Source organism: Antrostomus carolinensis, unplaced genomic scaffold (genome assembly GCF_000700745.2).
Source record: "Antrostomus carolinensis isolate BGI_N321 unplaced genomic scaffold, ASM70074v2 scaffold895, whole genome shotgun sequence".
NCBI classification, from domain to species: Eukaryota; Metazoa; Chordata; class Aves; order Caprimulgiformes; family Caprimulgidae; genus Antrostomus; species Antrostomus carolinensis.
Window position 1 is genome coordinate 24,966 of NW_010316856.1, and position 16,297 is coordinate 41,262.

Genomic DNA, 16,297 nt, shown 5'->3' on the forward strand with positions numbered 1-16,297 from the left:
AATGTAATGTGAGATCAGGAGCAATATTACACAAAATCCTGAAAGTCACAGCGTAAACCTGAGATTTTGGCAGTTTTATCAAAATGTCCTAAATTACTTTGTATGCATCACTAGTCCTCATGTCGTACTCACCGTGTATATTTGTTTGTCTCAAACAAAGAAAAGCAGACTTTTTTTTTGTCCAACAATACATTAAACCAAAAGAGATTAGGTATTATCAAATTAAATATCATAAATAAGAAGTATTTACAGTATTTTCTAATTATCAGACAACAAAATAACCAATTAAATTGTGCAAACTTAAAACATCCAACATCAAAAGCGTGAAGTATTACTTAAATCTTCACGCACTGATTTTACAAAAAACTATTAAAATATTTAAAAATTTCCATTTTATCTATTTTAAACAAAGAAATTTCAAAAATGTTTAAGACTATTAAGAATTATCAATTACACAGGCACTTCACATGTAAACAATCTACAGTACAACTGAAAAAAATATTTGGCACCAACCTAGAAGACTGGAAAAAAAACCAATAAAATGTGTCCTTTTCCCAATATATACTGTTTTGTGGAATCACCATACACTTGGACTAAATACTGGCAATGTTAGAAGTGTGTAAGTTACAATCAAGAGTGCAAAAGAAAAAAAAAAAAAGAATGCAAATATTAAGCTTTCTGAGAGTGTGAAAGCGGGTTACAAGTGATCAGTTGCTCACATTTTTATCATCATACCATCACTTCATTTTCGTCTTACCTTTAAATCAAATGATTGACTTGAAAGATTAAGGGGGGGAGGGTGTGCTTTGTACTTCTAAAATAATTCAAACAACATTTTCGATGTAGGAAAAGAAATACAACATTTAACTGTAACACTGTGAGATGTTAAATGGCAGCTTTTAACTTAAATTAACCAGAAAGAGAAACTGATGCTACCACAATCTCTTTGTGCATCCAATTACAAAAGGAAAAAAGGAATAATTATGTTCTTTGAACTGTCAGCTGACTCCAAGGTTTTCACGTACAACTCCAAATAAGGCTCTCTACAGCATCTGGACAGATACTAGTTTTTGATGGCTTGGATGTTCCCATGTAGGAAGCTGAACTGCCTCAGAGCAATCCAAATCAACAGAGCGAATAGTACGTTGTCTAGCTTCCAAGAAGCCATGTCACATGGAGGAAAGCTGAGATACTTTCAACGCTGGCAATTCAAGCAGAGCTTGAACTGTGAGGCCAACCTTCACCAGACCCCTTTCCTCCAGAATGTGATGAGGCAAGCAAAGTCTCTCCTGCAAAACAAAGTGGAACATGTATCAAGCTTCATTCACTTTTTTCCCCCCCAAGGTGGGTAACAACTGCATTCTCTCTGAAGTCACACATACATCACTGCAAGACACTTGCATAGAGAATGTCTTTGGCAAATTTCACATGTGGTTCTCTACAGTTACAGAATGGTCAGAAACTAAATTTAAAACCTGTTTAAAGTGTTAAACTATGACAACATCAGAAGATACAAAAAAAGACTGTTAATTTCATAAAGCCAAAGACACTGTTCCTTTTCATAAGCAGAGCAAGAAAAACAGGCTGATAGGCACTGTTGGCTCAGTTTCAGACACTGAAATCCACGCCAAAGTGAGTTGCTAAACTCAAGACTTTCAAGTATCACATCACCTTCTCACACCGGTTCTTTTGTTTAGATGATTATTTAATTTACAAGGAGGTCAGTATTATTTTTACTATAAGGAACTGACTAGAAACTCTAAGTAGCTTCCTCAATTCCATGCCACAGGCCAGAAATGGGACTTCTTTTCATATCTTCACATTCCCTGATCAGTGTTATAATCACTATTGCTACCTGAATTAAACCCCCCAAAAAACCCAACTTCAGTATTTTCTGACATTTTCTGTGGTTATTAATAATAAATCAATAAAGCAATTAGTATACCTGTGGAACGCCCAATTTTTTACAAGCATCAAGAAAGTTTTCGACATTTCTTCGGCACTTTGCCATACTGAGTTTAGGCTGTAAAGACAAGATGTTAGATCTTCATCATACATTTGGGAAGGATTGTATATTTCTGATGCAAATTCAGTAATAGTTGCTAAAACACAAAAGAAATTATATGAAGACTCAGCATATGAAAACAGCATTTAAACTGAACTTCTGAGTCTCGTTTAATGCTCACTGCAGAAAAATTGAAGTGAGTAACGTAGCCAGTTAATATGGTAAATATGATTCATGATATTTCAGTATCGAAGTTCAAAAATTTGTTTTCATGTAAGATACAATAAAAGTGAGATAAATAACTTACCACTGCTGGCGATGGTACGTGAATGCTGGCAACAGAACGTGGCCTTATATGATTGGCTAAATGGCAAAGGACCACTCCATCCATCAACGCTGCTCCAATGTCATCTGGCAAAATTACTTTCAACCTTGATTCAAGATTCTATTAAAAATTCCATAAGTAAGTTACTTCAACATTAGCTAATTTTTAATTTTACATCCAGAGTATTTAAAATAATTCAGTTTAAAAGTGACATTTTTAATACTAGAGTGAAGTAAATGGAGTCAACTCATTTTACTGAGTTCAAATATCCTTTTCTCTTTATCATTAACTTTTCCCTTGCTTGAGTTTTTTCTGTTTGCTTGGTTGGGTTTTTTTGAATGACATAACTACATACTTTGAGAAAGACATTCAGCCAACAACTACCAGGATACATAGCTCTCCAAACCATACAATGAACTTGCTACTCATACTAGAAAAGCACAGAATTTAAAGACAGAAATGTTAGGTTGAATATCTGATCAGCTGTTAGTGTGCAGAATTTGTGGGTTGAAATCATACAGCCTTACAGGAAGAAAAAAAAAAAAAAAGAGGGGAAACAACCACTTTGGGCATGGCTATTTCAATAACAGTTAAATAGCAGAGGAAAGGGTGGCCAAGTGCCCACACTTGTGTTACAAAACAGAGAATGGAAGTGGGGAATGGTTTTTCCCACCTCATTAACAAGCCTTCACTGCTCAGGAAGTGAACCAGAAGACAGAAACAGCCTTCAGAGAAGTCACACCCCAAACCACTATTGCCCTGGAAAGCAGAGCTGCTATGATTTACAGTTAACTATTAATTATCTTGAGTTCTCAAGAATACATATAGTTCTCAAGAACTATACAGAAAACAACTTACTGGAAGTCTGAAATTTAGATCCCCTTCAGTATTGTGTAACTTGCAGCAACTTTCTACACTCAAAAAGCATTTGGCTATACAGAAGACCACAACCATCTTTCTTCAAATCTCAGGTCAAATAGCAGCAAACACAAGCAGACTTACTGTCTCCCTAGGAAAACCTAGAAACCTCAAAAAAAATTTAATTTTTCATTTAATTTCATTTTTCAGCTAAAAAAACCCCTTTTAGTTCCTGGTTGGTACATTGGCTGGACCAACAATAGTACCAGTGTAGCCTGTTACATGAAATTCCTTAGGAAGAAATATCACTACAGATATGCCCTTGTCCAACCATAATGATCTGCAGTTCTTTATAATAAAGGTTTAAATTGTGGTACAGAGCAATCTAAATGCACTGCACCCATATAGTCAATAATGGTACATACATTGCGAAGCTGCCTTATTTGTTCCCTTTCTTCCCTTAAATGCTCCATTTTCCTCCTCATCGTAAATCCAGGATCCACTGCACCATAGTCCTGGCGAGATGCACGGCTGAAAGCTGTAAGACATCAGTAAGTTAGTTTTCAGAATTCAGATTAAAAAAATGCAATGACTAAAAAGCTACCACCAAGGATAAAAATGGGAAAAAAGCTGCAGAACAAATATATTTAAGTATGCTGATGTAAAAGATGCTGTTTAAGAAACTTACTTTCAAATAAAATACACAGATCAACTTACTTAAGTGCAAATGCATAACTAGGAAATACAGAGACAGAATTGACTTTGATACTCAAATATCTCTGAGATATACATTCCATTTGCACTTTTCCAAGCATATCTTGCAATCTAGCTTTGAAAGTATTTTCACAGTGTTTTACTTTTAATCAAGTATAAAGTCTTTATGGAGACTAAAAAAAGGGACAGAACTCCCTGATATAACTTACAATGAAAGACTTGAAATATATATATGTACACACACATATTCACATGTCAGGTGTATTTGGTGTGCACATGCAGAGACACAGTGATTGCTTATTAAAGAATTTAAAAAGATGAAAAAAAAGGAAATTAATGTTATTTTTAGAAATATTGTAATAATAAATATAATCAATGAATGCAATGTTGATAGTTTGATAATAAATATTATAATTAATATACAATATTTTAAAATAATTTTACATAAATATAAAAAAATAAAGTTGAGTTCTTTAAAAAGAAGGTCTGTTAAATAATTACTTTTTCACTTTACTATTCTTCATAGTCAGAAAGTCTTCAAATACAATTCTATTATTTTATAGAATACTGGCAGATAAAAACTCTTCTTTAGCAATACCACGGTATGCTTAAGTACTTTACCTCACGCTTCTGAGCAAAAAAATTCAATACTTACACCTTTAGAACCTTCTATATTGTTTCTAATAGTTTGGATTTTAGCAAGAGATCTAACAATCAAAAAAACTAGAAATTTTATAGAAACTCTTGAAATCACTGCTCTGATTTTACACATTATGAGAATATGTAGTTTGTATACAGAAAAATAGAATTGCATTTTATCAACAGTATCTATGGAAGCATCTAAAACCACAGAGATTTTGGCTTGTAACTAAGAAACAAAATGCCATTCACTTTCCTAGGCTGAGTGAAAGGGGTGCTGCTGTTCTACAGACGTGAGCTGGCAGCGGCTCCTAGGAAGCCCACTATCGCACTGAGAAAAGATGAGCTGAGAAGTCCTAATCCTGCTTCCTCCAATTAAATCTGCACCTTCCTGCAGCCAAGGATGTAGATAACTTGGAAATGTCTAAAAGATGAGTCAGGCATGTCCTGGTACATGCCACTAACCTAACTATTTCTGGCACAAAAGTTTCATGCAACTGCTTACAAATCTGAAGTGACTTAAGTGGTCCTGAAGAAGCCACTTGCATGACCTCAGCCAGACTTACTCTGCTACTGAGGGCCCGCAGGCTGGTATTAAGGAGGTCAAGCTTTGCTACTGTAAACACTGAATTAAATTAAACTGAAGAGTGGAGATCATTCTTTCTTAACAAATTTGCACAAAGACTGTTCCCTTAAAAATGGAGAAGAGTGGTATTAACTGGAAAAAGGACTGCACAGTGGCTTTTCCAAACTGTGTTTTACACTGTTGACATCCAATATGCACAGACACGTGCAAACAAAAGGATACTGTAACTGCAAAAAACCCCTTTATTATTTCTACCTAGATATCAGATATATTTCTACCTAGACAACACAACTTCCTGATGAGGGTAAGGCAGTCTTGGAACAGTCAGGGTGCAACAAAGCACTAAGCCATAAAACTGCTGGCAAAGCTCTGCTCAAAGCATCCTTTCATAGAACGAACTACAAAAATCTGCTTCTCTTAAAACCCTCCTGCCTCAGCCATCAGTTCTCAAGAACAATTGCATGCTGTTTCCCTATTCTTCCACACTGACTAAATATGAACAAAATAAAGCAGGGAAAAAAACATAAGAATTAATTAAAAAAAGAGAAAGATACACTGTGCAACTTGGGGAACTTTCAATTAGTTGTCTGCCAAAGCAGCTGTCTATGTCTTTCCCACTACTATGCCTGTGGTAAATACGCTGAGTGGATTGCTGTACTGTGGTCTCTCTTCATATTTATTCCAATTCATACATCTGCTATCCTTACCATCTATTCCAGTCCGGGAAATAAATACCTGTTCTATCATTCTACATTAGAGAACAGCAACTTACCTGACCTTGGTTTGAGACCAAATGGACCATGAGTGTTACCATCTGTTCTTTCATAATCCTGTTAAAAGAAATACAGTCAATTTTCTTCCATTCATTAAAAGAATGAACTTTTGTTCCCATCAAGATAGTGTTTAAATAATGCTTGCCTAAGAAAAGTGAATCCTTCTGCCTAACTGCAACACACTCTTTTGAGGGGGACAGTATAAAATAAATGGAATGAAAGTAACCTCACTACCTGCAGATAAAATTGTCCTACTGAAGAAAAGCAGCACTAAATTAACTAAAATGTGCTCTAAACTGTTTTAAACTCCTTCAAACCATTCTATGAACAGAGTTCTAAGCCAGCTGTAAGCAAATAAAAACATCCTCCCAACGCTTAGCATCAAAACATTTCTTGAGAAATGTTTACTTTCAATTATGAAGATCAGGTTTTTCTCATTTCACCATCTAAAAAGGGAGGCACTCAGTAATTTGTTATGCACATGAGATATCCTGATTTCAACACATTTCACTGTATTTGGGAGATGTTCTCATTCTGCTCCCTCGGGCTCCTTATTGACACGAGGCAGAAATGTTATTAATCTTTGGTATGTTTTATTCAGAGCTCAGTAGTTTAGTGCAGCCACAGTGAGACCACGTGTACATTCCTTAAAAAGGAAAGCAACCAGTGAATGAAGCTGCAAGGCTGCACCACAAAGGCATCAGTCAGAACTGTACAGGATGAAACTCTCTAACACGTGTCAGTAACTTAGAGTTCCCTGTGAAATATAAACTATTAAAACACAAGTTTTACTTAAAATCCTCTGGATGGCTTAAAGCATAGGGGGCACCTACATAATATGGAAAAATTGCTTTTTGTTTTATTAGCTATTTTCATTAGGTAATATAATGGAGACAAAGCAATACACCTTTCTACACACCAGTCAAGAAAGAAGAAACCTAGGAGTGATCAGATAGTTGTAAAGGTAAAAACAAGTTGTGATATCTGTCCCTAGTTTCTATTTATTTTTGAATTTTCATTATGACAAAAAATTTCTAACTGCAGTTTAAAAGGAAAGTAACAGCTTTTTATCTGCATGGAAAACCCGGTGAGTAATGCACACAAAGAAATGTTTCTTGAGTGAAAAACAAAACCACAAACTTGTACCTCAGACGACACAGGAGACTGTGGAGACACATTAGTATGATCACTGTCTTGCTAAAAAGAAATCAAAGAGATGAAATTATAAAAATGGAGACTATGATTTAACAAGAAATATGAAACTATGGAATACACAATACATGAGACATGCAACATTTGTCAAGAATGCGACAAACTGGCAGCTAAATTTAAAAACATCTTAAGTGCAGGAAAAACTGTTCACTGTTTATGTCCAATATTACTTTTACATTACCTCTGCTTGAAAAGTGAATTAACTTTCCTATTACCAAAGCAAGTAAATGTCCTACTTTTCCCCAGTACACAATCTTGATGACTTTTTTCAAATAAAGAGTATAATACTTATTTCTGTTATGGCTTTGGAATGGAAAGTTTGTTTGTGTGGACTCTAGCCAACTGTCTCCTGTTCTGTGACTGTTGCTGGTAGGTGTTCATAAAAGGCAAATGAATAAAACAATTTTTAAATATTTTACACAATTACTATTTCTCACCTCATCATTTTCATTTCCACTTGAACTCTTTCTGGAAGACTTATACTGCAAAACACACAAAATTATTACTTTAAAATGGAAGTATGGTTTTCATTTGAACTAAATGGCTTGATATCACTCAGATGTTACTTATTAGTGGTGAAGCTGCTGAGAAAAAAAAACATGTTACAGAATCAAAGGAGTAAAAAAAGAAATAAAACCAAAAAAACCCATCTAGTTCCCAGGCTAGTCAAGATCTTCGTTACACTGATGAGAGGATAAGAGCATTGTAAAACTCAATTACTTCTATAATGTAAACTCTGACTACACATGACAGTTGATTCAAGTGAAAAGATCTTAACAACTGTTAAGATTGAAGCACTGTTAGAAAAAATTATGCAACTCATGGAAGTTACTTTTACAATATGTTTTGTTATATAACTTTAAGATTGCTTACACTTTGAGAGATTGACTTGACATCGTAAAAAAATAAATTAAAAAAAAAAAAATCAATATTTCCTTTAAAACTTCAAAGCCTGCTCACATCCTTTCGCTTTTCCACAGGTCTGTCTGACTTGTTGCACAATGCTTTCATCACTGTCCCACTTCCTGATTATCCTGAAAGTGCAGGAAATGAAGAAGGGACTGAAGGAAAAAATTTACAAAAGCAGAAAATAAGTGTATTTCATTCTCTGCAGACCAAGTATGCAAAAGAACAGGAAAAACTATGCCACTAGAATTAAAAAGATCCATCACTACAAAACTCTGATAAGTGCACTGTGTGTATATGGCCAGCCTACCCATCTTTATGATATAACACATAAAGCTAAAATAAGAGACTATGGAACTGGAATGATGGCTCTCCTTCAAAGATCTGACTTCTAGGGGTACATATAGGTTTTAGTTAGAAGAGTGTCTTAAAAAGCAAGAAATACCTAACTTCCAACTACATTCATTAATATTAATAAACACAAAAACTTACATAGCTCTGTAATAGAAAGTTGTATTTATTAGTTATGCACAGAAGATGCTTGTCTTCTTCAAAGTTATAACTAAGCACTGTTGAATTGTAAAATTTTAACAGCTTTGTAGCATTGAATTTTCAACAGCTTTTGAACTATATGCTGAAGGAAGCTGACAAAAATGTTGACATCTCTCTTGAAAAAGTCTAGAACAAACAGCTTCTTTGTCAGCTATCCTACTGCCGTTCATCTGCTCTGCAATTTCAATATGTCTTTGGAAGAGTGACTGAATAAAGTGTCAGTTGTTGGTTTGTGGGATTGTTTTGGTGGGTTTTTTGTTTGTTTAAGTGGTTTGGGGGGATTGGGGATATTTTTTGTTTGTTTGATTTGGTAGCTGTTCTGATTTGTTTGTTTGGTGTGAGTTTTATGTTTGCTTTTTTTTTTACTATGCAGAAAGTACAGGTATTTATGGGGTCAGATAGAGACCTATTACATATCTACATGATAGGATATTTATCTTCAGTTTATTTCCTGTATGTTTGCAGTACAAGAGAATATATTACTTTGGCAGCTGATAACCAAAGCCTAATTTTCTATGTCCTGCAGACCTCCACTGCCAACTTCTGTTTATAAAGGTCTTTTTCTACCATAATTAACTCTATCAAAGCTAGCTCAGAGTAATTCTTTTTCATTGTGGATATGCTAACAAGAATTTCAGCTTGGATGTAGGTAGGATCCAAAACAACTAGAAAGTATTCCAGAGAGAAAGAAAAGGGAGAAAAAAAAAAAGGCATTTTGGTTGATAAAATTGTCTTCAATGGTAAGATTCATCTTACATATTTAATGCAACAAAGACTTCAGGTTCCAGCAAGACTTCAGTGCAATGCCATAAGAAAAGGAGTTTTAATTCTCATGGGCATTTTCCTACCCTTCTGCTGCCCAGTACAACTGCACAACAGAAACATATAATTTATATAATAAAGATACTCTATAGATACTTCCAGATGCTGATCCAAGCACATTTTCCCAGTTCTAATGCCGCCCATTGCAGTAATTTGGCATGTATTCTCAAGATATTAAAGTTTGGCAGTACAGATATGATTATTCAATGAGCTTTTCTGCCAAGAAAACAAGGACACAATATAAATTGTATTTTCACTGGTTTCTCAGAACAGCAGTGGTACCTTTTTTTCCCACCCAGTTTGTCATGGAAGACAGATTTTGTTTCACTTGTTTATTGTCTTGTTTTTGCAAATGAAACGATCAGTGATACAGTATTTTTTTGTTACTAGAACAGCCTGTTTAATTCATTTTTGAGACATGTCTATATCTGCAAGTAATGTGATTTCAGGTATCTAATTCCATCACAGAGCTCAAACCTGAAAACTGTATTAGCATTTAAAGACATCCTTTAAAGTTATGAGGAATCACTAATGCAGGTCTTCTGTACTGATAGCACAACTGTTTAATGAGTCAAATGACTGAATTGTTTTACTGAAAAGTTTTTCCCCTGAAAGGCTGCAGGGCAAAATTCATTTTTGGATGAAAACCCTGGAAAGAGGTCAGTAGAACTCAAGTTAGAATACAACTCTGTACACTCTTGAGAAAAAAAAAAAGTTTATAATCACAAGAACATATCTGAGCTCTATGGCATGCTCTTTTTTCCCTAGAATTTAATTTCTTCCAAGTTCCCTAGCATTTCTTAAAGATGTTTGTTGGGAAAAGACTCAAGAAACTAATTTCATAAGTGACAAACTGAATTTTAACTCAACGTAGCACTGGTCAGAATTCTCCCATTTCTCTACCGTACCCCAAAACAAATTTTACCTAATGCTGCTACAACTGCGTATGTTTTGCAGTGTGCAGACACTGACATCTGCTGACCAATGGTACACACTACAGCGGCAAACTAATACACAGAAAATTTCCTCTCTAAAATGCAAACTAATGCACTGAGAAACAAAATGCATAAATCATTCTTATAGCCATGCTGCACAAAAAGGTGATGTATATTTTCCCTGGATTACATAAAAAAAAAGATTCCCTCAAAATGGATGAGGAATGACAAATGACTGAAGATTAGTTTCTGGCTTTACCAGAAGACAACAGTAAATTACCTTCTTTTATTTAAACAAAGTCTTTGGTTGATTTTTTCCTCCTGATTTTCCACACTCTCACATTACCCTAAATACATACATACATGTACAGTCAAATAAAAAATTACAGGTTACATGCAAAATTAAAAGCATGACAACCTTTGAGGTTTTCTTACCTTTACTTAGTTATATAGTTTCTCCTACTCCCATTAAAAAAGCATCACCCACCCACACTCCCTCCCATTACCTTGAAATACTCTTTTCTAATTTGTTTACTTCTCCTTCTTTCTTCATTTTGCCAAATCACTGGCTGTGTTTCTGGCCAATGCTGCTCATCCATTGAATCCTTCTGGTTTTCCAGCGGCTATAAGGTTCAGAAGTATTTTTATGTAAAAGGTAACTACACCTCACGTGCATTAACACAAATTATTATGAACTACAATTCCGAATTGTTTACCTCTCATAATCTAGCTTTATGACAGGGAAGGGTTATTAGTTTTAATGGTGATTCTTGTAGAAATCACTTATTTCCTTTTAAATCCTAAAACATGTTTAATAGCAGAAAAAGAATGAATGAAATAATTCTTAAGAAAATTAACACCCTTTACTGCCATCGAGCCTACTTTTTGCAAGTATGTTAGGAAACCACCTAAGGCTGCCATAAATAACTTAAAAAAAACAGAAGTGTGGTGAGCCACTAGTACATCTAATTTCTCAATCTGAATACTCATTGCACAGGAAAAGGATGGGTACAACAAGACAGTTTAAGTATTTGTCTGCTGTTCCTATCTATCTGAAAGATTATGCACATCAACTAGCTGTAAAAGAAATCTCTCTTTCAAAGTATTGTATTATGCAACATATTCTGAAGAGACATCTAAAGTAGATTCATTCTTAGAATAACAATGAATATGTCTATTTTATGAAAACTGAAAGCAGTGCAAGTTTCTCAGTGAGGTATGGGCAATGGAAGGTCTACATAATCCAAACCATTTAGAAATTACAAAAAACCCCCTCAAAACATCATTATGGTGAGGCAATAAAATTTGTATTTAAAACAAAAAATACTAAAACCAAGTAAGTAAAATTTATGTCTCATTCGTTTCAGGATCTTAAAGCTAGTACCATATGCTCTTAAAATAAAAGGTCTCCATTACATACAAGACAAATTATCTTGAAGCTTAAATTCTTCAAAAGTTTTATATTTTCCACCACAATTACATACATACAATAACTGTGTGTAAGCAACCAGATGAATATATAAAATTTTTCTGCCAGAAATAAAAAAAATCAAAAACCAAAACAAATCACTCAGATATGAAACCACCACATTTACATCTGGATATTTACCTGCCAGCTGTATGGGGACACTGGGGAATTCACTTCATCTGTTGAGACACTAAAAATTAAGATGAAAGGCATGATGAAATTTACTACCTTTTTGTGTACTTTTAAACCAAGTTGCTTTAAAATATCAAAAAAAGTGAACGCTATTAAAAAGCAGCTGCTCTTCAGCACCATGGTATTTTTGGCTACCTGTATAAGGACATCACAATGTGGCTAAAAAGTATTTTTATTTGACTAAAATATCAAATCATATTTCACTCTCCTTTACCATATGCTGACAATAGGTCTTCCACACTCCAGTACTTTATTCAGATAAAGCTTTTCTTAAGCATGTTGATCTTTAGCCATTACTAACGCACCTTCATTGTTTTGTTCCTCAAAGCAACCAGTGAAACATTTTGTTCAAAGCTGACAAAACATCTATTCTTAAACTTTTGGAAGACTGACACACTTCGTTTCACTGTTAGCTTTATACAGTCAAGTAGAAGCTTATACGAATAGGGAAAGGAAAAACATTTTACTAATAGGAAGGAAAATTTAGATGCCTAATCACAGCTACAGTGCCACCTTACGTAGCACAGGATCTAACACACCTGCACAGGACTGTTTCCTCTGGGAAATGTGACCTTCTAGACTGGAACTGGATGTCTAAAACATCACTGAATACCTATCTTTCGGCACCTGAATTGCTGTCATAATCAGATGCACAAATTAGTTTCTGGATGACATCAGCTTTCCTAAAAGCTCTAAAGAACATATTTTTTTTTTAATCTGGAAGAAAGAAGCTCAAGAACAGACTATTTCTGTAGCTTCTGTTTCATCTTGAGCTAAAAAGATTATGACAGAAGATGGCAGTAGCAACACAAAATAAATATAAAAATTAAATTAATAAAATATTAAAAGCTGTAAAACATTTAAATATATCAATACCATTTTTCAGATTCCATTGGCTGCTTCGGCCTGTTCCTTGTGCTTACTGAAACTGAATGATTAAGAAGCCTAGAAAGAAAAAAAAAAAACAAAAACCAAACATACTTATTCAACAGCTTTTTTAGTTAAAACCTTTTTCTTATGTTACTTTCACTGCATAACATTTCCTGTAAATAAAAAGTTTTGAAGGTTAAGGTGACATTTATCATAAATTAGAATATGTATGTGTGTACACAAATGAAATACAAGCCCAATCCTGCTTCCACTTAAATCAACAATATTGTTTCCAGCTCTTGAAATATTTCAAGTTCTGAATTTTAAGTATAACCTAACGATAACTCAAACCAAAATGAAGTCTCCTCTTATTTTTCTCCATAAATACACACTATTTCAACTGATCTGATACCTGTGTAACATTATGCTGCCCTCAATACAAAAGGCCCCACTGGTCACTAAAATTAGAAAACAGAAGATAGTCCACCTAAAGCAGACAAGAAATGATACACAGATTGAGCACAAGAAGTCAGAGTAGCAGCAGGTAAGAAGGCAGCTGAGTAAGAAACTGCAACTGCAAAGGGAATGTAGAGAAAAAGGAGAGGTGGAAAACAGAAACACAGGCTAAGAACTAAATGAAAAGTCTAACAGAAATGAATGAATGGAAATTCTGGTTTTCTAAATGGTAAATAGCCAAAAAAGTCTAAACTTACATAGGGATTCAGATATGTTTTTTTCATCTGGAACAAACACATACCATGTGCACACACAGGAAGAAGATACGAGCTACTATGGATGTTTAAAGTGTTAAAAATAACAAAACAACCAGTAATACTTAAATATTTTCAAGTGTCATGTTGAACAGTAACTAGAATGATAAATTAGAATTCTTTGAGGCAGTAATATTACATTTCAACACTGACTTCATGTGCAGAACTGATCAAAGCATACTTACACTGAATTATATAGAGAACTAGAATACCAACTATTCAAGAAGAAGAAAGTAATACAGTAGGCACCTTTTTACATTTTGTTATCGTTACACAGGGCAGTACAGCCATTAGCTTTAAGTGGTCAATGATTTTCAATCAGACTTCTCTAATTATTGTGATAACTTTGAGCTCAGTAATCTCATTTGTAGTTTAAATCTCTCACTGTGTGAACCTCAATTTGATGGGATTATAAAAAGTTAAGCCTGTAAACCAGAGTTTGCAGCACTCACAGTCTACAGCATCTGCTCCTTATATTTTGTCTTTAGAAACTTAATTTTGAGGGTGCATTCTAGAATTAAATTATACTACAGCCTGAAAAAAGTGTTACAAAAAAATTAATATTCAAAGCACAGGTTATCAAACTATAATATCAGTGTGCTACTACAAAGTCATTAACTTTTAGAGATAATTCCCATTTAAATTAGCCTTATTTCTTCAACTGAAAGCAACGACAAATTCAGAAAGACTCTGTAGCAAGATGTGATCATTACAATAGACTGACATTTAAAAAAAAAAAAAAAAAAAGAAATTTTAGTCACCTGAACAGTTTGATGCAACATTTGCACCAAAACTGACACTATCAGTGTAAATGCAATGATTGTATGTAGCACAGGTAATAACTTCTTTGTACTCATTATGTGAAATGTAAGGAAAAACTATTCAAGCTAATTCAAACAGATACATAGGCACTTTTCAGCTATGCTCTTTCTATGAAGGATGTATACACAAGTGATGTTTGAGTCCATTATAAACAAAGTATATTTGTATACTTTGTAAAACAAAACCAAACACAACCATTTTTTAAACTTCCTGTTTAAAAACTGAAGAACATTGACAGGGAAGTAACAGCAAGTTCAGTATCTGTCAGGTTAGCATTTACTAGTCCAGAGAAACCTGAATTTCCTGGGAAATAAGGAACTTGAAAGTTTAAAGAAAATGATTTTAAAAAAAAAAAAATCTAAATTTACTAAATTGCAGACTAAGGAATTCATGGCAAAATAATTTCAGCTGTAAGAGGGGGGGGGGGGGGGAAAAAAAAAAAAAAAAAAAAAAAATCACTGTTGTCATGTTAAGAGCTATCTTCCAGGAAATACAATGCAAATTGAGTATGCAAAGTGGAAGTACCAGTAGCTAATATTCAGAAGTCCTGCTCTTTTAAGTGTAGTGTTAATGGTGCAAAGATTCCAACAACTGTTTCCATTCATACTACAATTCATTAAACAGAAAACTTTTTATTTTTAATGAGACAGATCAATTCAGGCCAATTACTTACTGATGGTCATACTGAATTGCTGAATAAGAACTTGAATAACATACTTGAGTTAGTACTTCATTTAATTTCCTATTTATGGTTCCTACTAACCACACATACTATACACTCTTACTTTCATATTTTGAGCAAACATAACATTATTAAGGGACACAAAGTGAGCTATGGCAATGCTATTTTAAGGTTAGCTATCTTCAAGATTAAATAAGCAAGCACTACTGAGGATCTATAAAGTGTATAAAGATACTAGAAATCTTTTATAATGAGAAAAAAAAGTTATGGATCTTAAACTCACAAAGGAGCAGTCTACTGTCTTCACATATGGTTCTGCTTTGTGATTGTAAGCTGTACTCTTGGGGGTTTAGACTGTTTTAAGAAGTCACTGCTGCCAGGTAAGAACCCATACTTAACTTTGATGCAAACTGAAACAGGCTCATTCGGTACTAATGAAGATTACTTAACATAAGCTATCCTACTTTCTTTTGAAACAGACCAGAGTAAGTTACAGTTTCAACTGATAAGGTAGCAAATCTGTAATCACTTGATTCATCACCTACATGTCTGAGTATAGGCTACACAGCCCATTCCAAATCACTTGTGACCTGTGAGGTTTGTGTATCTGCAAATGCTTCCCCTCACAGCTGTCAAATGCAAAACAAATTGCCACTGGTCATGCTGATTTGAAAATGATCACTTTAAAACCAAGATATTGTAAATAGAAAAAAAAAAACACTTTTGCCTGAGGTACTATATATCAGAAAACAAAAAACTGAAGAGAAAGCATGCCAAAGGTACGGGAAATTATGCTTCTAGGTTTGGACTTACTTAGATGTTCTTTGGAGAGTTATCTAATTAAATATTTTCCTTAAATAGAATTTAATCTTAAAGAACAATAAATGCATTGAAATCCATTTTTTATATCAAAATATCTTAGGTTAACTTAGCCAATCCCTCTACTATGTTTTTGGTCAAGAAATGGCCAAAATTGTTTATTTTGTCCACATTTTAACTTTGGAAATCTGAAGCTCTTTATACCTTGATGCACGTCCTGCCGCCCTTGTCCTCTGGAAGAGTTTTTCACTGAATGAAGTTCTATAGCTTAAGGGCCTTCGTCTGTATTCACATTTCATGCACACCAAAGCCAAAGACGGAAGAAGGAAGCAGGATAGGTTGATGGA

The 16,297-nt window shown here is 34.2% G+C and overlaps 1 protein-coding gene across 1 annotated transcript in view; it reads right to left on the reverse strand.

Annotated features, from left to right (window-relative positions):
- Positions 1-759: 759 nt before the first annotated feature.
- Positions 760-16,297, reverse strand: part of LRCH2 (leucine rich repeats and calponin homology domain containing 2) — a 33,566-nt gene continuing 18,028 nt past the window's right edge. Inside the window, exons 12-22 of the mRNA XM_029085058.1 lie at positions 16,155-16,232; positions 12,864-12,932; positions 11,937-11,985; positions 10,834-10,950; positions 7,550-7,594; positions 7,047-7,097; positions 5,900-5,957; positions 3,614-3,726; positions 2,313-2,450; positions 1,946-2,023; positions 760-1,289 (exon numbers count right to left, since the gene is read on the reverse strand). Of these exons, the coding sequence (XP_028940891.1) occupies positions 1,170-1,289; positions 1,946-2,023; positions 2,313-2,450; positions 3,614-3,726; positions 5,900-5,957; positions 7,047-7,097; positions 7,550-7,594; positions 10,834-10,950; positions 11,937-11,985; positions 12,864-12,932; positions 16,155-16,232 (916 nt within the window). The 3' untranslated portion in view covers positions 760-1,169. The remainder of the gene's footprint in view (positions 1,290-1,945; positions 2,024-2,312; positions 2,451-3,613; positions 3,727-5,899; positions 5,958-7,046; positions 7,098-7,549; positions 7,595-10,833; positions 10,951-11,936; positions 11,986-12,863; positions 12,933-16,154; positions 16,233-16,297) is intronic.